Here is a 27313-nt window from a genome sequence, read left to right as displayed (position 1 = left end):
AGCACCTAGGATTGCGTTGATTGGTCGTTGGGAAGTCGGTGAGGCAGGGTCTGTAAGAGCCGTGGTGCTCTGATTGGCTGGAGGTGGAAGCACCTAGGATTGTGTTGATTGGTCGTTGGGAAGTCGGTGAGGCAGGGTCTGTAAGAGCCGTGGTGTTCTGATTGGCTGGAGGTGGAGGCACGTAGGTTTGCGTTGATTGGTTGTTGGGAAGTCGGTGGCTGGTATCCTGAGCGGACATGCCACTGGGTACAGCGTGATGCATCACAATGTGTGATTTGAATTTAACTAATGGACGTGTGGGTGATGAGTGTCATGAGATGGCTTGCCATGGTGCGTAGTGAAAGAGATTATTTCAGTTTAATAGAGTTGGTTGAGAGACTTGGTGTTAGGTGTCAAGAGGTGGCTCAACATTAGGCAATCTTTCTCAGCAATGATCTTTAATTAGGACGCAGCCACCATAGTGATAGTTCACAAAGGTGTAATTCATTGGACAGAGTGCACATCACAGGGGTGTAGAGAACTGCAGACCACCAATGACGATCGACATGCGCCTATGTGAAGGGATTATGTTTTTCATTGAACGTCATTATGTAATCCACTTTGCAAGCTTGGGATTTGATGGAGATTAATCTAGGAATAATAAGTGGGGTATTAAATTGTGACTTGATCAAAAGGTAAAGTGGAGGAGCCATTTTTGTAGTGGCCATAGCCTTGTTTGTAACTACTGTGCATTCCAGCTATTGAGATCATTTTGGAATAAACTTTCGACTGGACTCCAATCAACAACAGTGCAAAATTCAACAAGCGTGTCTTACACCTTTTCATACTGGTGACATATTAGGATAAATATTCTCATAGTTTGACACCTACTCTTACACTATTCCTTACCAATAGTGTACTTGGATGAATATTTTCAAATTTTAATTAGGCCTGTGAATATTCAAATTTTAGAATTTGAATAATAAACTAGGCCAGATATAAGGATAGTGGAACCTTGATTTTCTTTATTTCTTTCAAAAATTTTAAAAATTGGAAAACTATTTTTAAATTTATTGTCAGGGGAATTTTATTATATATTTTTGTGGACACCCTGTTGCTACTACTTAGAGGTAAATCATATAAATCTGTGACTGTTTTAAGGGTTTTGCCCTCGTGCGTGTGCCTGGAAGCTAGCGGTCGTGCGCTGTGCGTGTTCCAGCTTCAGCACGGTGAAGCTCGAGGAGTGCGTGATCTCCGATTGCACCCGGGGAGACGTGCAGCTGTACCAGCAGCCTCCGTGCATGCTGTACGACTCCTTGGACTCCGGCTGCAGCTTCACCGAGCTATAGGCAGCGGGCCGCTCCCGCTGCCCTCCCAGTGCGCTCTGCAGCTGAACGGCTGAACAAACATGTGCCATCCAGAAGACATTGATTGCGCCTTTTGGACTCATTCCAGTCTCTCTGTGGCTAAGTATTCATGTTTTATGCAAAGTGTATGAAGCTTAGAATACTTTATTGTGGAATGATATTCAAATCTTAGTGATATAGTGGGAAAAAATATATTTATTTTGTTATATTAAAAAAAAAACTAATTTTAGAATGGATCATTTTTGTCAGTTGCAATTATTATTATTAACAATAACATATTAAAAAATTTTTCTTAAATCAGAGCATTTTATATTATATATTGTATTTGTGTAATAATTTTTAATAAAAATAACATTCTGTTCCTTTGATGTTGCGATCGCGGGGTTCGTAGAGGATAGCCCAATTAAAGATTTTATTACACTACACAGTTTTATTGATGGCCACTATTTACATTACTAGCAAATAATCTAAAAATGCCAATTAATCAATTGTACTTAAAAATGTTGCTTCCTCAGTCACTCGTTTTTACACACTGCACACCTCGCTGGGCCGCACCTCTTGTGCAACTCTCGCCGCAGCACCCCTCGTGGGTCTCCGTCGCTGCACTCCTCCGCCGCCGTCGCACTTCCCCTTCACCGAGATCCCACTCAACACCTCGCTCGGAACTTCACTTGGATCTCCGCCGCGCCCGCGACACTAACGCCCGGAAACTCCGCCGCGGGAAAACTCACGACTCCACTCTCTCTCTGAACTCTCTACTCTTAAGGCCGCCGTCCTCGTTTTATATATCAGCCGCAATTTCCAGAACTCACGTGCACGGCCGGGGCCAGTCGCGTCATTCCGCGCCGACACGAAGGCAGAAATCTCTCGAAACACATGTCGGCGGCTCGCGTAACTCCTCAGCTGTCCGGTGTCAGTTACGTGTCAAAGGCAGGGCGCCGTGCGGGGAGTGGGGTGAAGGAGGGGGGAAAGCGACAATCCTGTTATCTTGCAGGCGCGCACGGTACATCTCATGTTGCGGCAGCCGCAGCCAGCTCTGCACCTGCACGTGTCCCGGCCTTGCTCACGTTCGTAACAATATAATATTTCTTTCTTCTTTTAGTTTGGTTTAAACAACACCTCTGGTGTTAATTTCTTGGGCTTTTCAAGCCAAGCTTTATAACTGGTTGTTTACATTGGTTTACAACATAGTGAACTGTTCTGTGTATTGAAACTAACTAAAACACTAATTTCCCAATTTACTCTCTAAAATCAAGAAAATTTACAAATTATTACTACTGATGGCAAAAATTTAGTCGCCCATTAAACCTTTTCCTCATCGTAAGTAACCACAACAAATTTATGTTAAGGCCGTGTTTTAAATTTAAAAAAAAATTAACAAAATGATTGCAAAATCAACAAATCACGTTCTCTTTAGCAGCGAAATAAAATTACTGTAGCATCTTAAAGTCCTCCAATTAATTGTAAATAAGTATTCTGTATTGTTTTGCTGACAAACTGATGACAGCAACAATATTTTGAACCACACGGTTGACCACTTACTTATGTAAACCAAATTTGTTGTGGAAGAAATCTCGTGTTAGTGATATTAGTGATGCATCTTCTCTAATTGAAATGCTTTGATGCCTCTGAATCCTTGGTGTGCCGTTGCTCTAGGTTGGGGTTGCCAGAACTGATTCTGTCTGTATTTCTTCCCAGCAAAAGTCATATGCCACCTTGATTCAGAAAATTTACCAGCATAGCTGTGAACAAAGACTGAGCTTCACATTTTAAAATAAACTGTAATTTTCTCAGTCGGTGTGGTATTGTAAATGTGTATAAATTTTAAGATGCTGTGATTTGCTAATTTATTTAAAATATAATTTTGGACATATGCCATTGTTAGTTATACTGTGTTTCATGGGAAAACATGAAGAATAAACAAAGGATGAATACACAAACACATACAAAAACAAACTAAAATCAGCTGATGTCAAATGTGCATAAACAGCTCAAGAGGATTCCGTGGAAGGAGTTGGAACAAAATCACAGTTTAGACAGACCCAGTGGGCTGATGACGAGACAGTTGTGACAATGAAACAGTAAATACAGACAAACAGCACTCGTGGTCAGTACAGTGACAAATACATAGAGGAACCCAACGATGATTCTAAACAGATAGCCTGAACAACACGAAAAAACAAATGAACAAAGTAGGCTTCTTAAGACCCAACAGTTGCATTGTAGTCAGCCCACTGGGTTCGTCTGTGCTGTCTATGCTTTTGACATTTGACACCGGCTGATTTTGGCTTGTGTTTTTGTGTTTTCATACTTTGTCCATTCTTCGGGTTTTCTCGTTTTCTCTGTGATATACAGTGTAAAATTGTGATGGTGTATGTTCAAAATAATGTTTTAAATATCTTCCCCATTGCAAGAATCAAAGAAATTAATCTGCGAAATAAAAAAAAAACTGTACTTTTTATAGCATTTGTTAAGAAATTTATGTTACAACTAAAATCTTAATCAGTACATTTTTACTTATATAAGAACACTTCAATGAAGTTTTTATGTGTGCTGTTTTGTTAGTACCTAGGTATGTTAAAATTCTTTCTTACATGCAGAGAATAAAGTACGTATTAACTAAATCTAAACTCATTGTAAATAAATGTTTTTAATTCACAAAACATATCCCTTACTGCTTTGTAAACAGAAAAGTAAGTATAAAACTGATTACGTGGTGAAAAATTAGAATATTGTTTGTCAAACATTTACGATATATACTTTTTCTGGGTATGCAAATAGTTGGCAGTTGTTCACTTTCAAGAATTATGGCATTTCTTTCAATCAAATATGCAGCCCGTCACTCAAGTCATCACTGTCTCCGTCCCGGGGTGCAATGGTACAGTCACGCAGAGTGGATCCGTCTGCTCAAGTCATCACTGGCTCCGTCCCGGGGTGCAATGGTACAGTCGCGCAGAGTGGATCCGTCTGCTCAAGTCATCACTGGCTCCGTCCCGGGGTGCAATGGTACAGTGACGCAGAGTGGATCCGTCTGCTCAAATCATCACTGGCTCCGTCCCGGGGTGCAATGGTACAGTCGCGCAGAGTGGATCCGTCTGCTCAAATCATCACTGGCTCCGTCCCGGGGTGCAATGGTACAGTCGCGCAGAGTGGATCCGTCTGCTCAAGTCATCACTGGCTCCGTCCCGGGGTGCAATGGTACAGTGACGCAGAGTGGATCCGTCTGCTCAAATCATCACTGGCTCCGTCCCGGGGTGCAATGGTACAGTAGCGCAGAGTGGATCCGTCTGCTCAAGTCATCACTGGCTCCGTCCCCGGGTGCAATAGTACAGTCGCGCAGAGTGGATCCGTCTGCTCAAGTCATCACTGGCTCTGTCCCGGAATTGCAATGGTACAGTCACGCAGAGTGGATCCGTCTGCTCAAATCATCACTGGCTCCGTCCCGGGGTGCAATGGTACAGTCGCGCAGAGTGGATCCGTCTGCTCAAGTCATCCCTGGCTCTGTCCTGGAATTGCAATGGTACAGTCACGCAGAGTGGATCCATCTGCTCAAGTCATCACTGGCTCCGTCCCGGGGTGCAATGGTACAGTGACGCAGAGTGGATCCGTCTGCTCAAATCATCACTGGCTCCGTCCCGGGGTGCAATGGTACAGTCGCGCAGAGTGGATCCGTCTGCTCAAGTCATCACTGGCTCTGTCCCGGAATTGCAATGGTACAGTCACGCAGAGTGGATCCGTCTGCTCAAATCATCACTGGCTCCGTCCCGGGGTGCAATGGTACAGTCGCGCAGAGTGGATCCGTCTGCTCAAGTCATCACTGGCTCTGTCCTGGAATTGCAATGGTACAGTCACGCAGAGTGGATCCATCTGCTCAAGTCATCATTGGCTCCGTCCCAGGGTGCAATGGTACAGTCGCGCAGAGTGGATCCGTCTGCTCAAGTCATCACTGGCTCTGTCCTGGAATTGCAATGGTACAGTCACGCAGAGTGGATCTGTCTGCTCAAGTCATCATTGGCTCCGTCCCGGGGTGCAATGGTACAGTCGCACAAAGTGGATCCGACATGACCAGAGCCACAGAATAACATGGCTGGCGAATTTGAATTTCTAAGGCCAGACAGCACCACCTGCATCTGACGTCATGAACAATATTTGCCAATAAGAAGCGTGATGAGAACAAAGTGTAAGCTAGCATAAAAATAATAATTTGCAAACAATCATTTAAATTGGTACTCTTGGGTACCATTTTGTTGCATTTGTTTTCCTTTAAGTTGCTTTGAAACAGAGAACAAAGGACCGTAGGTATAGTAGGAAAAAATAGAAATAACAGTTTTGACTCTAATATAAAGCACATTTTTTCAAGAAATGGTTCACAATTCCATGAATATGTATTTAGTTTAATCTTTCCCATACAGCACAGAAACATATGCATGTTACTTACACGTCTCAAGCTTTGGATTCACTAGGGGTCAAATAGGAGCAATAAGATGCAGGTATTCTACATAACGTTTCGGGAACTATTTCCCACAACAATTTGCTCGCACACAGTAAGTTAGTATCGCGGAAATGTCGCCCAAGAAGTTGTGTTGATTAGTGCTGCATATACTGTATTGAGAGAATATCGAGCCTAAAGATAAATAAAGAAGAGGCAATGGTTGCGAAACTACTTACTGCAAAGAGTAAGTAAAGTTTTCATTCTACGCAATTTTAGAATGTTATATGGGTCATTTGTAAATTTTACTTGATTGTCAACAACTGATTTTGAAACTTGGCTGCATATGATTAGGCCTTCTGTAGCCAAGCAGCACACAATATTATGAAATGCTGTTCCTCCTCAGATCAGACTTGTAGTGTAATTGAGATATATTTTGACTGGAGATTCCTATGCTGCTTTGTCGTACACTTTAAGAGTGTAGAGACAACTGATTGCTAAAATTTTACTAGAAGTTTGTAAAACCAGCTTCCTTTTTTCTGTGCCATTTGTATTAGGAGCTACAAGTACTGTGATACGCTCTTTGGAGAGTTTTCTTCCCATACCTTCTCCTTTAAATTTCAAAGTTTTATTGGGTGTCAACTTACAGAAAATTCCAGCTTCATCAGCATTAAAAATGTCACTTGGAAAGTACTTTTCTTTCAATTTTGGCTACACACTATTAATCCAGTCGTAAAATTTGTATCAACACTTCGTGCTTCGCCATTAATTTTAGCATGGTTGATATGACATTGCATGAACTTTCCTAGCCATCCTTTTGATGCTTTGAAAGCGTTAATCCAAGTTCTTCAGTAAACCCTGCCTTAGCTTTCACGATCGGCCCCGAGACAGGCATATTATTCTGGCGCTGTCTGTGAAACCATGATAACATACATAGCTTGATCCAGATCTTCGTATTAAGGTTTCTCTGATTTCTTAGAAGATTTTCCATCACCCTCTGCTTGTAGAATTTTTTCTTTGTTCTTCCATATTGTAGACACGGTAGAGCGATTAAATCCAAAGTGTCTTCCAACAACACTTATCTTTTCTCCCGCCTCTATTGCGCGTATTAATAAAACTTTTTCGTTAATACACAAAGATTTTCTCTTACTATGTTCATAGTATGAAAGTTTGTGAGCAACTAAGAATATAACATATAGACAATGCATAACAACCTAACGACAGTCTAGCAGTCAAGGTAATCACAACAAACAAAAGATGAACACAGCTGCAGTTCTTATTAATTTCGGCAAATTAGAACGTACTGTTCATTGCTTAATGATGTATTGTTGTCGTTATTTAGAGTGGGTATGGACGACTAGGTAAACCAACCAAAGTCAAGTAATTTTAACATTTTAGGGAGTTTGTCATTAAATTGAGTGGCGTTAGATGGAGATTACACTGTATTGTAAAAAGAACAATGTGAAAAACTGGTAATAAATATGTGACAAGTGATGCCAGTAAACCTGGCAGTGTGGAGAGTACCTACATTTTTAAGTGCGTGAAACTAGTTACAGTAAAGGCATTTTGCGGCGTGATGTGTAAAATAGATGGAAAGCAATGCAGTGAATTGCCTCGTGCTTCACCAATGCTAATTGGTCAGAGTTTCCCATGTAGTCCTATTATATTTGATATAATATGCTGAAAGACACATGCAACAATATTGCATTATCAATGTTACAGCAATGGATATGTAATGTGTTGAGTGACAAACAAAATGTCGCATTATAACTTTGTGGCAACATGTACGTCCTAAAGTGATGATAGACACATTCATGTTTTTCACCAGAAACAAGTAGCATTAGAATACAAAGAAATACACTTAAATGAGTCCACCCTAGTAGAGATAGTGTAATGAGATTTCACACATGCGCACTGAAAAATGTTACAGCAATGGGCCATTTAATGTGCTGAGTGGCAAACCCAGTTTCATATTTATGCCTTTGAGGCAACATGCATGTGTGAAATGTGCAGAGTGACACAAAACGAATTAGTTCAGCAGGCAGGCACTTTCTACCTGGAAAGTATTACGAAGTTAATGATATTTCGGCATGTTGTTTGTGGGTATACTGTGGAGTAGAATCTGAGTTTTCAACCTCTTTGGTGCTGATGGTTTGTCATTGTCAGTGTTGTCATCATTTTCTTCCCCTCTAGCTATAATTTCGTCGAAGAGTTTGCTCGTTCTTCGCATTCAGCGTCAGTGTCTTATTCATTGAAGTCTGTTTCTGGCGAATTTTATTGTGCGGTACCAACACAATTCTTGCAGATGGCAGAGCACTGGAGTCCTGTTTTTTTACAGCTGCAGGCCCCCGTGAATGACACTGAGAGGTGCAAACCTCCTACCCACACAACCCTCGTTGTCGAATTCTGAAATGGAGGCAACCACACACGAGCCTTCCGAAATAATCCCTGATCAAAAGTGACAACACATGTGTTTTGGTTAATTCACCTGCATTCTTCAATTGCAGTGAGATTAGCTGTATATACTATAGAGTAATCATTTTGAGGCTCATTGATGAAATAGAGGCACACAATCTTGGAGCATTCATATTTCTCTCTTGGTGCCCTCAGTTCCATGAATCAATTCCAACCGGGTACTGATGATGAGTGTGTGTTCTTCCCATACAGCCAGGCAATATCAGAGGCAAATGGCACGATGCCATGTACATGGCTAATATTTATGTCAAACATTTTTACAGTTTTCAATCCTTCATTGGATGGTCAGTGATACTGCTTAACTTCAGCAGTGCCAGCTTTGCCAATAAGGTCGGTTGCTGAGGTGACTTTCATGCGAACTACATTTATCTCATTGGTCACAGCATGTTAGGGGATAACAACCATTATTCTTCCTATGATGTGGAATGTGCCTTTTCCAAACCAGCATGTTCACATTGAAATCAGCATTGTCGAAAATAAACTGGCTGAATGGATTGGCTGACTCATCAACTATGGCTTTCTTTGCCTGCAGCACATAAGCTCTTTCATGCCTAGAAGATTCGTCATAGGTAGCTGAAAATCATATTATCGCTAGGAGCAGGGGCGTAGCCAGGGGGGGGGGGTTAGGGGTTCCAACCCCCCTCCCCCCCCCCCCCCCCCCTTAGCACCGAATATTTAATTAATTTCCTATTCATCACTCAACAAATTTCATATTAAAATTAATAAAAATTTTACCATTACAATATTTAAATTTAAGAACCGAAAACTGCTAAAATAGCACTATTTTACACCTTAAAATCCAAATTTTTCCGGGGGAGGACCTCCGGACCCCCTGCTTTAATACGGGGGGGCCGTGCTTCTTAACACCCCCCATACACAAATCCTGGCTACGCCAGGAGGTTTAGAAGAAGTTTGGACCTAAACTTCTTGTAAACATATGTTGCAAACCCAATAATAATGGGTGACAAGAATGATTTTTGTCACATGGCTAGCATAATGGCATGTGCCAGAGCAAGACTTTTTTCTTCCATGATTCCAGTGAACCCTATTTATTTGTCAAAATGATATATGCAGGAGGAGAAGCAGTGCATCTGGAATAACATGGTGGGAACCACCATAAAAATTATAAATGGTAGGGTGAGCAGCAGTGCTGAACATTTTAGAGCGGATATCTTCTAAAATAATTTTGCCTGCAGTTTTCACAATTTGAGCCCTTAATTCTTTGAGGATCTCCTTTATTTTCTTCCAAGTACCAGTTGTCTTTTAAAATTTTTGGGCCAGTGTTCTTGAAACATACGACACTCCCTTTGCTGAACCAGTGATGATTATGCCATTTTTATACTTCTCCTCCAGACACTTTTCATAGTTTTAACATGTGGACGAGTATTTTAAGGTACCTCGTCAAGCAACTGTGCAATGGAAAACTGGCACTCGTCATTGTTATCCTCGAGAAAGGTGTATATAATTTCCATGGCTTGATCTTTGTTGGGAGTAGGTTGTGCCAGCCTTTTGTGGAGATTTGCAGGTACCTATTTTGTAAAAATTTTGAATACACTTATGGTGGTATTCGCATTAACCGCAACTAAATCTGTGTCCGTATTATCCAACATGCTCATACGGTCTTCAATTTTTTGGTCCCCAGTCATCTTCTCGCTGTCTTGCTTAAGACAAAATGTGCATGCTACTTCTGGGAACGTCACTACTTTGACCACAGAATTGCGCCTTTCCTGAGGTAACTAGGTCTATTTTTGTCTGTACTTTCCAGTAACGTCTTCCTCGCATAATAAACACTTGAAATCAAATGATAGTGATGGATTGCCTAAGCGTGTTGGTTTGGGGGTAGTTGTAGGGGTGTCACATTCACGACGTAAAGAGGCCAAAATTAATTTCTCACTGTTGTAAGTTTATTTTTCAAGCTGTGTGAACTTTAATTTACTCCACTTCCAGTGATCGTTGATTTTCAAGCTTTTTGCGTTAGACACTAGAGGCAAGAAGCATAGCAATTCATCTCTTTTTAACTACAACCACTTCACGTTCTGCCAAACTTCCTTCGCATATGAAACACTGTTCTAACACTATTGAAGATGCCATATTAACTCAGCACCACCATGAAAATAATTCGAATTACAGCAAGTCCAAGTAAAACGTATTGTAATATACCTCAAATAAGAAGTTACCAACAAACATCCACTTCAAACACCTGCAACGAAACCAAACAAAAAAGAAAGAACCTCCTTTAGGAACATAAAAGAAGGATCGCTAAGAGGGGATTTGTGAACAAAGGGTGGGGTCAGGATGGGCCGGTCTTTCACTCTCCTCTAGCCCTTGTACCTGATCCCGTTACGCGTGGTCATTCCATTATGACTCTCCTAACAAAGAGGGCGGAAAGTTCTGCACATAAAAAATTTTACATAGAAATGTTAACAATCGAAAGTTATAAGGTAAAAACATGGAATTTTTATGCTATTGATAATTTTAGAATTTTGTTGTATATTTAAATCACTGCATATCGGTAACTATTGGGTCAAAAATTACTTTCGTCCAATGAAATGAAGGGAATTTAATACTCTTCCAATTTGTATACAGGTATATCCGCTAAACCCGCATGGTTTAGACGTTATAAGCGAAAAACTGAAAAAGGTCCGAAAATTTCGGGCTTTTCGGCTCCCCTCAAGTTAGCTCAGGGTCCTCGAGGTCGAAATCTCAGATTCTACTCCACAGATACTTACAAACACAATCAACTTACTAAAATACTTTCCAGATACTCCATCTTCATTTATATCCTACTGCCTGGACTATAGATTACAGTGATATCTATGTAACTGTGACGAGTATTGGCACGTTGTAACATTATAAGAACGTTGCTAGCACAAAGTGTACAGTATGGGCTATTTTGTATAAATCTCTCGAGTAAAGCCAAGCAATCTACAGTGCTGCTCTCTATGACTGACAAAGCGAACCAGATGCATTAGACACGTTGGAACGGACAGACGCGATCGCGCGAATGTGGTAGGGCCTTAAAGTTTGCCTTGAGGGAGACTGCACTGATGGCCAGCTACACAGCTCCTGCGAACAACTGGAGGGGAAGCCACACTCGGAAGCGGAATAGCCGCGTGGCAGTTCGTCGCGCGGTCGGGGCGTGGCCGTGTTTACGCAAGAGGCGTGTCGTGTCTCCGTAGCGGTGACGCCACACGCCGTCTTTCTTTTTTTAAAAAACCGTTTTCCAAGGTGCGTGCGCGCGCGTGTGTCAGCGTACCGCTAGGCCGCCCGTCGCGCGGCGTTGGGTGGGTCCCGCTTTGCTCGCGGGGCTGTAACGATCAGCGGCGGCAGTCGTGGAGTAACGCCCTCGGGGGCTGCTGCGGTTGCGGCGGCGGCGGGGGCGGGGGGATTCCCCTCCTCCCTGCCTCCTGCCGGGAGAGACGTGCTGGAGCGTCCTCCCCCCTGGCGGGCGAAACAGTAAACAGCTATCGCTCTCCGTCTACCGGCGCGAGGTGCAACTGCCGCCAGCGGAGGAGGGATGCCGGCGGTCGGGGTTTCGCAACAATGAACTCGAGTTGGTTGTTCGTCACAAAAAAAATATATGCAGCGCTGTTGTTTCTCGTAGACGAGGTTAGGACCACCGACATTATTGCCGGGGGAAAGAAAAAAAAGTACTCCACCAAGGAATCAACAAAAAAAACTGGAAACAGTTACACAAAATAAATGAAATGTCTCGTTTCCTTGACGGAAAAGAGGACGTTGCTGATTCGCTAGTTGGCAAGCTTCGAACCCCGGATTTCCCCCCCACTGGTGGTAAACGTGGTGGACGATGCTGTGAGCGCGTAGGGTAGGTAATTCCTGGTCTCTGATACAGACTCGCTCGACTACATCAATAATTAAGCTGAATAAGAAAAATGAGTCTTTTTTTTTTCGGTTTTTACCATACAACTAGTAGGGTCACCGCTAGTGTTTCATAGAGGCGCGTTGCCGACGCGAAAACAGCACACCAGTTCGGTGCCTGGCGCGAAGAGGCGAAGTGGCGTGTGATGCGCGAACCATTGTCGCCCTTAGAGCCCCCTGCGCTATTGAAGCATGTGAACCCAGCGATAAGTAAATGTCAGCGAGGAAGGACAGTTTCTATGAAGGCCCGTCTACAACAGTCCGAAACGTGTGGGCACTCCTTGACTTTATCCTAACGTGAATGGCGTCACATTGTCGCACGGAAAACTGTCCTGTCTTCTATTACGATGTTCGAATCTACTGATTTCTTAAGCAGTCACCAAAACGCATCAGTAAATATAGAGTGCCAATATAAGTGTTTTTCGATTGTTTTTGTTTATCGTTTTCGTGCATTTAAAATGAGCACGCAGTTAAGTTTTGAATATTCATTTAACTTGTGAAAGTTGTGGGAGTTCAATAATATTTAGTTATTTGGTAAGGCAAAGGTAAATGTTAATAAATGACTTCTAATTATAATGTCGAAAATGAATTCGTGTGTTTGACCTTTGAAAGGTGCCGTTCGCAAACAGATGGCACTAATAAAAATTTCGCCCGTTCTTTTCCGTTTACCTTTTCGAAACGATAGCCGGAAACAGAAAATATCATGGGTGTTGTTCTTCACAGATTGGGACAAAAAGTTCAAGTTGACCGTTGTGTTTGAACCAGTGAGGTTCAGACCATCGCCCACACCACCCATGACGTCAGAGGGCCACGTGTACCAATCAGCGATCAGTGTCTGTCGGACACAACTTGGAACATTGCCATTCTTGACGGGCCTTGAGAAGATAGTATGAGTAAAGCCCATAGCCAGACTTAATACTTGACCCAACAATACATACAAGCGTGTTTTTTTCATGACAAATATAATTGCAAAATCATCAACAATAATTATATTTATAAAGCCTTTAACCATACTTATAAGTGACATTAATAATAATAATAATAATAATAATAATAATAATAATGGTTACAGTGATGTCCTTATTTCTGACTTTCTCAGACAGGCTGGCCGTTTGCCAACATCGTCAAGAACGTATAGTCCCATAATACATATCGCACGGTCTATTCGGGAACTATAATTCCAGGTATCAGCAGCAGTACCTATGTCTGAATACATTTCTTCTCTTGGTCGGATATGTTCCATGGTTCCTTACGAGACAGTGCATGTCGGTAAGACAACAGAACATCGCGCATCTGAGCCGTGTCGTTGCAGAGGTTAACGTACTCCATCCCGTCGCGTCGTTGTGCGACTCTGCGCTCCTGGAGATCCCCTCCTCCCCCCTCCACTTTCACAAGCCACTTCCCCAGTGGACTTATCATTCGCAGACATGTTAGCGGTGAATGGCCATGTGGGAAATTAAAAAGACGCGTACCGAATAGAAAGACCTCCGCACGTCTTAACAAGCTACTGTCTGAAAGGGAGTTTCATACCACGAAAGGGTGTCGTACTGAATACTGCAAACACTGGCAAACCACCTCAGTATCATCGCAAGTCGTCCATTTGTGTACTTCTTAATGCGGTTACGTTAGTCGTGAACAAAGTGCGAGGCAGATGTTTAAAGACGTACAGCATTGCGTCCATCGGGAGAGACGGCCCGCTGAAGCGACTAGACGGTAACCTCGTGTCGTGAGATGGTATTGTCTGTCGGAGCTGACCGCAAGATAGCGAGGGTTTCGCAACTGCTGCTGCGTCTTCCAGTTCGAACAACTCGAGGAGTGCTTTCAGAAACTCGCTTGTTGCGCACAAATACGCTCGTTATAACCTCGCTTTATTTCCCGCGAGTGAATATGATGATTGATAAACTTTTTTTTCTAGCTACTCGTTTACTACTTTTTGGTCGTTTGATTCTAGATAAACAGCTAACATATAAGATTTTTTTAAAAAAAATTATACTTTAAAAAAAAACACGTAATGAGTCTTTCAGTACTCGCCAGTGATGTGTAACATCTAACTTCGGTAACTAGCAAATTCATGTGTTCTCATGCTGCAAATAATCTTATAATACGAAACTCGGACAGAAAATTTAACGTAGAATTTTTTAAAACAATGCCGAGCGTGATAATATACGCAAATTGAGTTTTCAACTACATTTCCTAACGCGCATCACGCGTAGTTTTCGCACCCGCCGCTAGAATTCGTTGCCAGCAACTACGTCGACTATTGAATCATTTGATAGCAAACAGAAATTTTAAACTATAGGTATAATGAAATTTCTCCAATAAAAACGAGAAAGACTTGTAAAAAATAATAATACACCCCGGTTTGTACCTGCATTTTGACAAGGAATTTGATTAAAATACTGCCCATCTTGTTAAAATTAATTAAAACGGCTAATACTATTAAGTTTTCCTTTGTCTTTGTGAACTTTGGTTCGCGTCATAAGCCATATATTTAAGCAACGAAGTTACAGAATTCCGTGCCATGCGACTTATGATCCATTCACGAAATTACTCCTACCAAATGCCGTTTACCGAGAGCTAAGATGTTACACATAAAAATGATAATTTAAATGAAAACATTAAAATAACGCGTTTAACTAATCTAAACACAACTTCAAGCAACACTTATTTTAAACTAGTATGCTTGTACTCGACACTCGCTGGGTTATAGCAACGAGATTATTTTTGTTTTATTTTTTCGCCGACGGGACGAGCGTCTAGTAAACTCGTCCGATGTTCATTAAATCAAGGCTATGTGGTTGTACGAATCCCATACTTCACTTGCCCATGTGGTGTACTAGCGAAGGATATAATTTTTGGCCTTTATAAAAGGTGTCCAGCTTAACAGGCTGTTAACATTTTTTTTTTCGATGATTAAATTCAACAGCAGAATTTAATTTTAATATGATAGAAGTAAAAATTTACACGCAATTACAAACACCTGAATTTAATGTAATTTATTTAAATGTTACTTTTTTGTTATATAAATTTATATCGGTATATGTGCATGTTTTTTATGAAACTTTCTTACAAAATCTGTCAAAATATAAAGTGACAATTATTTTATAAGTATTTATTTGATTACCTAAGTGCTCAATTGAAACATAACCTACCAAATGCTTCTTTTTTATGATTAAATTCAACAACAGAATTTAATTTTAATATTATAGAAGTACAAATGTACACGCAATTACAAACACGTGAATTTAAGGTAATTTATTCAAATGTTACTTTTTTGTTATATAAATATAGATCGGTATATGTGCATGTTTTTTTTATGAAACTTTCTTACAAAATCTGTCAAAATATAAAGTCACAATTATTTTATAACTAGGTATTTGATTACCTAAGTGCTCAATTGAAACATAACTTACGCCCATGGGTCTAGGGGGCCTGCGAAGGAAAGAGAAACAAACTTAAAACAAAAAAGAAGACAATTTTAAATAAATCATAGAAAACAATTAAACAGTATGGCCTAAATTTAGTTACCGATGAAATATGACACCAGAGTAATATTATTCGGAATATGCTGTGCGTACCGAACGTGTCTGAATCTACAACTGTGAGTAACAAATTCAAAACCAATTGACGTGACACCACGTTGACAGTGCAGAACACTTACACTCATTTAAATGCCATTATTCAAAACAATTTACGTTGACAATCGAAACACTGACTTAAAACTAGTTTTAATGTGTTTTGAAAATAATTGTGAAAAGGTAAAAATATATATAAATAAAATAATATACATAAAGGGAAAAAAAAAAAACATTTTTTTTTATCTCTGTTAGAAAAAAAAAGGGGGGGGGGGATCGTGACTTCTAGCTACGGGGTCCACAGAATGATGTGGGGGGGTCTGGACGGCAGCGGTGACGTCACTGGCGGGGGCAGCGCGTGCTCGGACACGGCCTCACTGACACACTCGAGCTGCGTGACCTTGGCGCGGGCCGGCGCGGGTGGGTGCGGGAACCAGAGCGCTGATCGCGCGGGGGGGAAGGGAGACGGCGGTGACCGGGGAGGGGCCGTCCTTGGCTGCCGGAGGGTGTCGACCCGCGAGGGCTGCCTCCCGTCCGGCCCGGGATAGGGAAGCCTACAACTCACATAGTTTCGGTTCCCTACCACGTTCGTGCAACTTCGGATTTCTCTCAAAAATTGAAATTAAAAAAAAAATCGAAGGGTTAGGTTAGGTTAGGTCAGTCACAACATGCTTGTTTTCATTGGAATCTTCTGATTTAGCGGCTGAAGTGGCGTTAATACCAAAACGCAAAACTTCGGAAATCTTCGGAAATTTTTGCAGGGAACCGAAACTACGTGAGTTGTAGGCTTCCCTTCGGGATACCCGACACGATGAATTCCCTCCTAGCACATGATGCATGCGACCCTCTCCCTGCATGGCTAATCCCAGCATGACTAGGCGTATAGGCTTCGGCCTGAGACGCACCTAGGTCCCTCCCTAACCCGGACCCCTCCAAAATACACTTAGTTTTAGTTAGGTTAGGAAAAAAAAAAAAAAAGGACTGGCTGATGTCTCCGAGTGTGACAAACTCGCGGTTAGGCATTTGTGAATTAATTAACTCGTGGCCCCCTGAAGCGTAGACGCCGGGGCTAGGGTTTTGCAATCACGAGATTTCATGATTTCGCCAACAGCCGACAGCCTTTTAACTGGCAACATGCTCTATCCCTTCTGGAGTAACACCCGATGCGCCAGTTCGCGATTAACTAACGTAATTGTACTTTCAATGAGGATTATCAACACCTTCCTTTCCATAGACATTAGTCGTAGAGCTCCCCGCCAGGGGTACCAACCCAGACGCGCACAAACACCAATGCGGACCTCAAGGTCACAAGCTCTCGACCCCAGCATGGTTGAAACTTTCTGCCCCTGACCAGATCTTCTTAACGACCATCCTCCTTGTCCTGTATTATGTTTATAATAATTAATGAATTATCCCTCTGTCTATGCAGGTTTACCTGGGCCCAACTCAACTGGTTAAAGTCTAGATCTAAGATAGGGGAGCTATTCATGGCATAAATTGCCATGGCTGGCCAATCCCCGAACAAAGCACGTGATGCATGCTACCTTTTCTGCGTGGCTGAAATCCAGCATGAACTGATGTATATAGGCTTCGGCCTGGGACGCACCTAGAGTCTTCCATAACCCAGTCCCCTCACAAACAAAAACGCTTAGTTTTAGTTAAGGTAGAAAATATAAATTGGAAGCCTAAGATTCACACCAGTCAACTCCGTGGCCCGAACAGTTCCGAACGTTACCGAAGTTCGCTGCTCGCTCGTGAAACTTCGGTAGCACTTATTATGGGATAAAAATTTATTATTCACTTGAAATGGAAACAAATTAGGAAGTAAAATCGGTTTGGCCCGGCTATTACGTACTATCATGAAACATATCTGTCTTCAAGTTGCAACTAGTATCAAGAAAACAGTAGGACTGCGAGAACAATCACGGCAACCTCTCGAGGAAAAGTCTCAGCTACGATTTTAAAGCATTACATCAATTTACGCATAATCAACCATCCACTCTTTTAAAGTATTTTATTGTGGCTATCATAACGTAACTAACCGTCCACAATATTAAGACCAGTTTAAATTTAGGTAACCTAACCTAACTGACCATTCTCACGATATCACAAATTTGTAATATTTGCACCTAACCTACAACACGTTTTGAATCTTTTTAAATTTAAAAAACGTGACTTTCCTTCACAATTACCAATGTTTTAATAAAACTTCTAACCAAAAACAGAACATACGCCATAAATGGAAAGGAATGAATTTGCCATTAAACTTGTTCAAAAATGGAGCCTTACTACTGCAATCAAGCACAGACCTGCTATTGAGTCCAGCGCTTAGTATTTACGAACTTATCAGTATTATTAATAATTACTTAAATAGCTTTGCTGTTATGGTTTACAGTGTCTGACCCAGAATATCAAAAAAAAAAGGTGGTTATTGGAAGGGGAGGTGGAGGGGAGAAGTTTTGGAATCTAAAATCCTCCCCTTCCTCCCCCCCCCCCCCCCACACCCTTGAAAACGTCCTTTTATCCAGCGCAAGTTCGTTTGGAAAATAAAGTGAGCCTTCCTATTATCCGCCTCTGATTTCACAGAAATAAATAATCATTCAGCTGCTCCACACTCAACTAATAAGATCAGAGTCGGTGTGGCAGTGATTCTTGAAGGTCCAGTCAGCAATAAATTTCGTGTGTAATCTTGCGACGTAGAGGATATTGTATTTCTGGGAAACTCACAACATTGCATCTTTAAAGACTTGGACATTACTCGTGTATTTATATTTCGCTCATGTTCTCAAGTTGCGCAAAATACTATATAAAATCCGAGATAATATTTAACAACTTCAATTAAAAACACACATTTCTTAGCATTAAAAAAAGGGGGGGTTTGTCTGTAAAGTCGGTTTACGGACGATAATTTTACGTGATAACGTCATAAGAAAACATTGATGAAATGTTGCATAATTTTTAATTTTCAAATATCATTTACAGTTTTTTGCAAATTTAATTTAAATAATTTGTTTGAATATAATCACGAACAAATAGTTAAAAAAAAAAGCCCGCCTTAACCTGTTTGATGTTATAGAAGATTTTCTCGCACGGTGGTTTGGCCGGTTCTTCCACGCTCGGCTCATGCGGAACGTGACAATTTTTCGTGCGTCCAGCCGGCGTTCATCTATTTATAAGACGTTATCACGTCAAAAAATGTATATATTGTATTTTTAACTCAAAGCATGAAAACAATTGAGAAAAAATAAGTTTATTTTGGCGCTCTATATATATCGTGTGCTGTGGTGACTACTTTAGAAATCAGTATATTAGGACATCGGACATCGGACATCGGACATTGTAGACCGGCAGTTTTCCGTGCGACAATGTTGATGAGAACACGGACCGCCCACTGGTTCAGGCTCAAGACGGACTCTTCGGGGCCAGACACGGGCGACGGACGAGTCTGGTGGCTCCGCGGCGACCGGCGAAGGAAGACCGCTTCTTCCTCGGAGCCACTTGCGGTAAACGGGGCTTCTTGCCGCTGACTTGACTCACGTTTCATTTCGACGCCGTGTGCCCCCGCTCACGATTCGCGGCCCTGCTACTTAACGACGGAACGACTGTTAGCTTAGGAAAAAAATACAAACAAACAAAACAATCAATCAATTCTACCAACTACCGAGTTATTTCAACGTAGTAGTGTTCAACCCGCAGTCCGCGGACATTGTTTTAGCGAGCATTCACAAGTACGAGGCGGACTACGCCATCTTGGATTTATCCATCTTTTTGCTACAATTAATTCTTATTTGTAACTGTTAACCTCAATTTTCGGCTTTTCTAAGCGTAAATCATATATCCCAGACCTCCTATGCCTTGTTACAACCACTTATTTGCTAACAGGATCTAGTCTGTAAGTGCCGTGAATAAATAACTTATTATTATTTCACTCGGGCGACTACAGCTATCATGATTGATGATCACACCAGTTCACAAGTGTTGACTTCAACAAGTAGCCAAAGCTAAGTCCTAATTACAAGTTCATTTTTTTGTAGTTCCAGGCATACAGTCCAGCTTCTAGAACATTCTCACATCTACCGGTAAACCAAATATCCGATGACACTTACGTTCAATGATCCAACAAAAATAATGTTAAATTTAATTTGGAGGGGTTGGACGAGCAGTTACGATAGTTTTTAAAAAAAAGGGCTTGTGCAAAATTCACCAATAACATTTTCCTCAAACATATCCTTCACAAAGTAAGGAACCACATGCAAAAGTTAATCAAGACTTAGGTAGACGGGCTTCTCTTAATGAAAATGTATTAAAACAAAGTGGTAGTCGAAACCTTTCAGCGGGGACTAATGCTATCAGGGTGACGTAACTTACTTCGTGTCTCACACAAAATTTCGTGTGTCATTCTGCATACGAAAACCGGGACCAAGATCGTCATGTTATGGCGCAACACACGCTTGTAGCTTCTAGCGCGTAACACTTCACCCGGTTTTTTTTTCGCGCGCTCGACTAGACCAATTTTTTTTTTGTCTACAGCTTGAGCCAGCAACCAGGACTCTGCTTTAATCTTGCCTTAACCATCTGATGTCGATTTGTATCTGTGTCTCTTTATTCTTCTGTTTCATTTCTCTACGCGATGGTAGTGAGTGAGTGAGTGGCGGACGTAAGTATAAAGACGTAACCACAAGGAGGAGCAGAGGCGTACTAGAGCAGCGTGGAAGTCACTCACTGAATCATCCAGTATATCTAAACAAAATAATTTTTTTTTACTATCTAACTTAGATACGTAGTCACTAACAGCGCTATGAATATTTCGCTCCATGAATGCATAATGAACAGTGCGAGAGTGTTTACGTAGCGAAGCACGAGTGGAATAAGTAAGTATTTAGGAAATACAATATTTTCCGCAGAAATATCATTTATTGTTCCGTGTTCCGTGTTAATTATGTGTTGTTATTTTTTCATAATTGTTTAAATACGGTTATTTCAAATAATTATTTTTTTTTGTTTCTGTCACATGATACCGAGATGTATTGACTGGTTATTCTAAATCACAATAAGATGTAAGGTATCGTACTAATTTCCAAAGTGATATCAGGCCTGTTGCAGAGTGGAGGTGCGCACAGCGGGTCGTTAGTACCACAACGCCGAAATACCATAACGCCGAATGCCAAAATTGACCACAACGCCGACAGCTAGAAAACTGCTGTGTACCGCAACGCCGAAATAACAACTGAATGAATTTGTATGTGTTTCTTAAATGTACCTTAACGCCGAAATACCACAATCAAACCTAACCTTACCTAACCTAACCTAACCTAGCGTAATATAAACTAACCTAACTTAACCTAGCCTAGCCTAACCTAACCTAGTCTAACCTAACCTAGTCTAACCTAAACCTAGTCTAACCTAACCTTTGTAGCAGTCCTGCAATGACATTTTTCGGCGTTAGTGTATATCGGCGTTGTGGTTAACAGCAGTTTTCTAGCTGTCGGCGTTGTGGTGCGTCCCCGCGCACAGCCGGGCTGTGACCTCGGCGACGACAGCCGGCAGACAGGCAGACAGGCGGACAGGCTGACAGGCGACGCGAGAAGCGCCCCCGAAGAAGAAGGCACTCGTCGTCCAGGAAGAACACGGGCGGCGGGCGGGGACGTACCGTTCCGAGGAGCTGGTCGGGGAAGCCACGCATTGTTAGCCCCCCTCGGAGTGGGAGGGGGAGGATGTAACAGTTCGAGGGTAATGACGGTGAATCTTCCCCCGCCGCGGGCTAACTGTATCCCCCGGAGGAAGGAAGCTGGGGGAACTGCAGCGGACATCTTCCCACATATCACCACACACTCACACACACGCTCCGCCTGCGTCTGTGTGTCTGTGGGAAGATGTCCGCAGCAACACCGTGGACCGCGTGGTCCGCCACGCGAGGAACACTTCCTGCCAACTTCGACGCCAAACAGTTCCTAAATTTAAAAAAAAAAACTAGATTTTTATTTTATATAGATACGACATAATTAGAGTCCCGGAAATTTCGCGGATTCCTCTGGCCTCAGGATAGAATTCAAAGTTATAGGTGTGCTCGACCCACGTTTACTTTCCCATTGGTTGATTTCTTAGCGAGAACATTTTTATCGTTGTTATTTGGCACTACCTGATTCGCTTACTTCTCTACTAGCTGGACATCGTTGGCTCACGGTCGTAGAGGGGCGTGTCCAGATAACTGCGGTCCTATCATGAACACAGTGCGACAGTGTGGAGGTTTGCATTATAGCTTGAGACTAAATGAATGCGCGAAAATTCCGTGGCTCTAGACATAATTAGAGACCGGAAAAAAATCGCGAATTCATTTCGCGATAGGCTAAAATACAAATAGTTATACCTCGGTGCTGCCTCTGCCATTGGCTCAAAACTCACCTCGATAACTCTGGGCCAATGAGAAACGCCCGACCAAAGCTTTATCGAATCACAGGCTGCTACGTTGGGACGTCTCACAAGACAGCAGCCAATGAGTGGGTGGCATTTGACCGAGTGTACGTAGAACTATGGAGTTCATCCTGCATGTCATTCAACCCGCGAATTTTTCCGGTCCCTAGACATAATGAATAAATTCAAGATTGCGTAACAAATATTTAAAAAAAAGACGTAAAACTCTACTTGGGTGTTTTAAAGTCTATGATTTTTAGGCCTCCACTTGTAGTCTTGAAGATAATAACTGTAAAAATAGTTTTTTTTACACTTGACACGTTTATATATTTACTATGTAATGTTTAGTATTTAAAATAACACTATATTATATTTACACTTTCATAGGGCTCTAACTTACGAGAAAAATAATTTATTTCTAATCCTAGCTTGCTAAATTAATGTGTTCTTCTGAAGCACTAAAACCAAAGGTGTTTGTAATTTATTTCTTGATTTACTTTTGTTTAATGTCAAAGCTGAAGTATTCTCTCAGTTGCTGTGGTAGCATTGTTTAAAAAGTGGGAAAATTTTATCTCCATAAGTATTTTAAATAAAATAAAAACGTTCTAGACCTGTGGGTAAACGTACTAAAACACTAAAATTCTATAATCAGTACTAGATCTAGTTACTAGAAGTGGAGACCTTGATCGTAGCCGGACATCGAAACATGGCGATTCTGTTAGTAACCCGTCGAATTATGGCAACGCCAGCCATGAAAGCTACAGAGTTGAAGTAAATATATCTTAGTAGAACAGACTTTGCTCGTGGTCGTTACGTATGACTCACTACATTTGCAGTGATGACGTAACGAGCGTTGGTGGGAAGCTTCGAACTGAAGTCAGTGAGAACTCTGACTGGGTACAGTAGTAGACCTAATTTGCGTGATCTAACCTTTAAGTTGCTGGTGAGTGAGCACTGAGTGGCGCCAGTTGAGTGGAATAACTATAAAGATACTAACTTTGGTTTTGTAGTCATTAATGGCAAAATGCCTAAGCGAAAAAAGGTTATGTTGGAGAAAAGAAAGAAAACGAGCGAAACCGCCCGAGCAGAAGCAATTCGAAATGTAGACAAGTGTCATAGGTATCGCATGAGGCCAAAAGTAGCCGAGAGAAATGAGCCAGTGGGGCAAAAAGGAGCCCCCGATCGAGGCGCGAAATCTGCGCTCGAGCGAGCCTCGGCCGTCCGCCTCGCGAGAAGCGACGGGGAATGCAGACAATTGTTTGGTGATGGACGAGGATATGTTCTGTGATATATTCTGGTGTTGGTATGGCGTCAGTCGAGCCAGTGGTTGTGAACCATGGGCCGAGTTCGCCGCGTCCAGAGTAGACGATTCTCAGAGTGGCAGTAAACACACTCGACGGCGGATACACACTTCGTTAGTGCGTTTGTTGAATATAGATTTAGGCGTAGTTTGTAACATGTGGCATTAAGAAGGTAACGAAATCCAAACGCATAACATTACTGGCGAGCGTTTTCCGGGCAGACGCCGACGTGGCTGACTGCCGAGCGTGCAAGACTTGCGTGGATTCGACTTTGAATATATATACTGTATAGAAGTCGCCAGCCCAGGTTAAAATTTCTAATACGGTTTGAGGTAGTTGGTTAATTCACCGCCGCAATCGCCACCATCTCTAGGGCATCGACTTGTGGTGGTCCCTAGCGGACAAGTGTCGAACTCTCTTTAAACACCCCTTCCCCCTCCCGTTGAACGACCTTCAGCTGCAGTGAATGATTGGTGGGGGGTGCGGGGAATGACAGCGGGCGACAGTGCTGCGCTCTAACGTGTAAATAACAACCTAAGACGATACAGGGCGTTACGGCAGCACCCTGCAGCGGTGAAGTTCCCAAGCTGCTCATCATACGCTCCTGAAAAACGTAGAGTAAATCCTATCCACTCGCGACTTCTATACAGTATATATATTCAAAGGTTTCGATGAGTGCTGGCAAATTGGCAACTGTGTGTATGACGAATGGATTCAAGCGCCCCGAGATACGAGCAGGTTTGCCTCGTCTCGGTCCGATAGGACAGAGAAACTTATATCGCCCGGACTGCCTTTCATGCACATACACGAAGTTTGAGACAACGACGGAAACTAAAAGCCAAGTTATAACTAAACGCGCCCGGTTTGGAAGTTAACAACACGGCGAAACAATTGCCGATACAGTTGGAACAACGATTACGCTGCGAACGTTTTTTCTTTCTTTCTGGCGTGGCCACCCGATTTTCAAGTAGGACGTTCATCTAAATCACGTAAAAAAAAAAAAAAATTAAAGCAACATCAATTTCTCTTAATTATTTTATTTATTACATGCACAACATTCCCGTTCAGCACGTTGGAGATTCGTGAGACAAACCCCCTGGCGGCTGTAGTCCGAAATACAGCCTACCCAGAATTTTTTTTTTTAAAGCGTGTGCTGTAGTGTGCACTGTACGAAGCGAAGTCGAAGAAACCACTCCCACGGAACAAGAGCCGCTCTCGGCACACTCGCACGATGTCCGGGCACGAAGCGCGGCCCGGCACGAGCTCCTGGCACGACGGGCACCGGGGTCGGAGGTCAGAGGCACTCGCGCTGGCCCCTCGCCGGCGTCTCTCGACGGACATCCAGCGGCGGTCGCGGTTCTCAACCGCAGCACACGCGACTCGTCACGGACGGGGCAGGCCAAGTGTGGAACAGTTGTCCTCGTCGGGGGAAATGTTTTTGTGTCGACCATTACTGGAAATTTTAAAGGTCAACTTTTGTGCGCGTGTTAGTATCTTCAAACCGATGGCGACCATCAACAGTAGGTCTATTGAGATGTGTTGCCATTGGGATATTTAATTAGGGAAGCCTACAACTCACGTAGTTTCGGTTCCCTACCACGTTCGTGCAACTTCGGATTTCTCTCAAAAATTGAAATTTAAAAAAATCGAAGGGTTAGGTTAGGTTAGGTCAGTCACAACATGCTTGTTTTCATTGGAAACTTCTGATTTAGCGGTTGAAGTGGCGTTAATACCAAAACGAAAAAATTCGGAAATCTTCGGAAATTCTTGCAGGGAACCGAAACTACATGAGTTGTAGGCTTCCCCTTTAATTACGGTTGTAGGTTTGAAGGCATTAGAACCATCGTGGTAAAAATCCGCCTCATTATTCAACAGACAAATTTATTAAAAGTCCTCAGATATTGGAAAGCAGTTTCGTGAGGCAGTTCACGAAGGCCCTGCCTTGTTTTCGGTAAAATATAGGAACTATATTAACTATACACCACGGAAGACCTGTTGGCTGATTGCCTGGATTTGAGGAGCTTTGGATACCGGGTTGGGAAAATAATATCATTACTCCATCACAAGTCAAGGAAGTTAAAGCTGTGGGGAAAGTGAGTATAAGAAAATAAATGGGTGTATGGGCGCTTCGCGCGTTATAAGTGAAACTTCACAGATAAAAGGATAGGAAATTTGTAGGGTACATAAATATTTTAAACATCTGTACGAACGTGCAAGTACACAAGTTCTCAAGTATGCAAGTATGTGTGTGCGCAAGTACGCAAGTACTTAAGTTCGCGTGCGAAAGTATGTAAGTGTACAAGTGCGCAAGAATACACGTGCGCAAGTACCTATATTAGTGCGCTAATACTCATTTGTGAAAGTATGAAAAGAAACTAGTGCGCAAACACACAAGTACAAAAGTATGCAAGTACACAAGTGCGCAAGCATGTACAAGTGCACAAGCACACAATTGCACAACTCACAAGTACAAAAGTGCGTGAGTACACATGTTCGCATGTACACAAGTTAGCCAGTATGCTAGTGCGCAAGTACACAAGTGTGCAAGTACATAAGTGCGCAAGTACACATGTGTGCAAAGTACATAAATGCGCAGCTACACATGTGCGCAAGAATGCTAGTTGGTTACACACACACACACACACACACTAATCACAAAATCAAAATTAATTTCCTTGTGATAGAAAATTTTTATAAAAAGTGCCCTCCCGCACCCTCCCCGAGCGATAGTTTAGATCCATGCCTGTCCTACTGCTCGACTCATACCACGAACCTATGTCTCAACACACTGACTCGCATTAACCATTCGTCCCTCGCACACACAACACAGTCACGATGCACCAGTCTACGCACACGAAGCCCCTCGCTAGTCGCCCACATTCGCTAACCCCGACGTCACCCGCGTTCGGCCTCGAAGGCCGGCGTCACCGTTTTACACCCCGGTGCCCCCTTCTGGAATGGTCTCGCACCCCTTCGGAGTGTCGCGTCATCAGGGTCGACTTAACACCTGAAGCTCCCAGAACAATGACGTACTAGTTACGCCACTGCACGTAGACGGGGATCTGCGAACGTGTTGAACCCTCCAGAGCCACAGAGGATTCTTCGGTTTCAATGAAAGAGGTAAAAGAGGGGGGAGGGGGTAGCGAGGCGCTAATCCTATTAGGCGTTGTAATGGTAACTGAGCACGCCACACCCACAGGCGAGCGCTTGGCTGGCTGGCCGGCGAGCTGACCTGCCTCGCATCTACTATCCTCGTAACAATGCGTTTGGTCAGTTGCGTATCTGACAATAGCTGACACTGATCCAGTGTATCTCATCGTACACGGCAACGGCCCTAGTGTTAAAACAGAGGTATTTCCGAACCTATGCCCACTGACATTTTTTGTCTCCTGCACACATGTCCAGCATGTGCCACCCAAAGTCTGACGAGTATTTAGATACACTCTGTATAAAGTTGACACGCTTGTTGGGTAGATATATGTGTAACGTGTTGTACAACCACAACTGTTATGTAAGTTGCATTTGCGTCTCAAAACTGCAGCACGCAAATTCCCATTTTTTAATATTTCTACATCGTATTTGAACTGCTGTGATGATTCACATCGTGCGTTCCGTTTGGCCCCGTTGTTTTTACAACCTTACAAAACCACCAGATTGTAAGAGGGCCACAGATGATTGGGTGCAGGCGGCCTCCGTAGTGTAGTCGACAACGCAACAGGCTACGGTGCGGGCGTTCCAAGTTCGAATCCCAGGTATGACATGGATGTAATTTGTGTTGTTCTAATCGTCTACTTGGTACTATCCAACAACTGCAAAACCAACGAAACATTACATAACTACAGAGATTTCAAAACAAATACGATATTAAGTGGGTGGGAAAAGTAGGGTGAGTGTACT

The 27313-nt window shown here is 42.5% G+C and overlaps 1 protein-coding gene across 1 annotated transcript in view; it reads left to right on the top strand.

The window, feature by feature from the left end:
- The window catches only part of LOC134534780 (protein nessun dorma), a 33441-nt gene extending 29132 nt beyond the window's left edge, over window positions 1-4309 (top strand). The window contains exon 9 of the mRNA XM_063373359.1: window positions 1199-4309. Within this exon, the coding sequence (XP_063229429.1) occupies window positions 1199-1328 (130 nt within the window). The 3' untranslated portion in view covers window positions 1329-4309. The remainder of the gene's footprint in view (window positions 1-1198) is intronic.
- Window positions 4310-27313: the final 23004 nt, after the last annotated feature.

Source organism: Bacillus rossius, chromosome 8, assembly GCF_032445375.1.
Source record: "Bacillus rossius redtenbacheri isolate Brsri chromosome 8, Brsri_v3, whole genome shotgun sequence".
Taxonomy (NCBI): Eukaryota; Metazoa; Arthropoda; class Insecta; order Phasmatodea; family Bacillidae; genus Bacillus; species Bacillus rossius.
The sequence above is the reverse complement of the archived record's forward strand: the minus strand, read 5'-3'. Positions and strand labels throughout refer to the sequence as shown.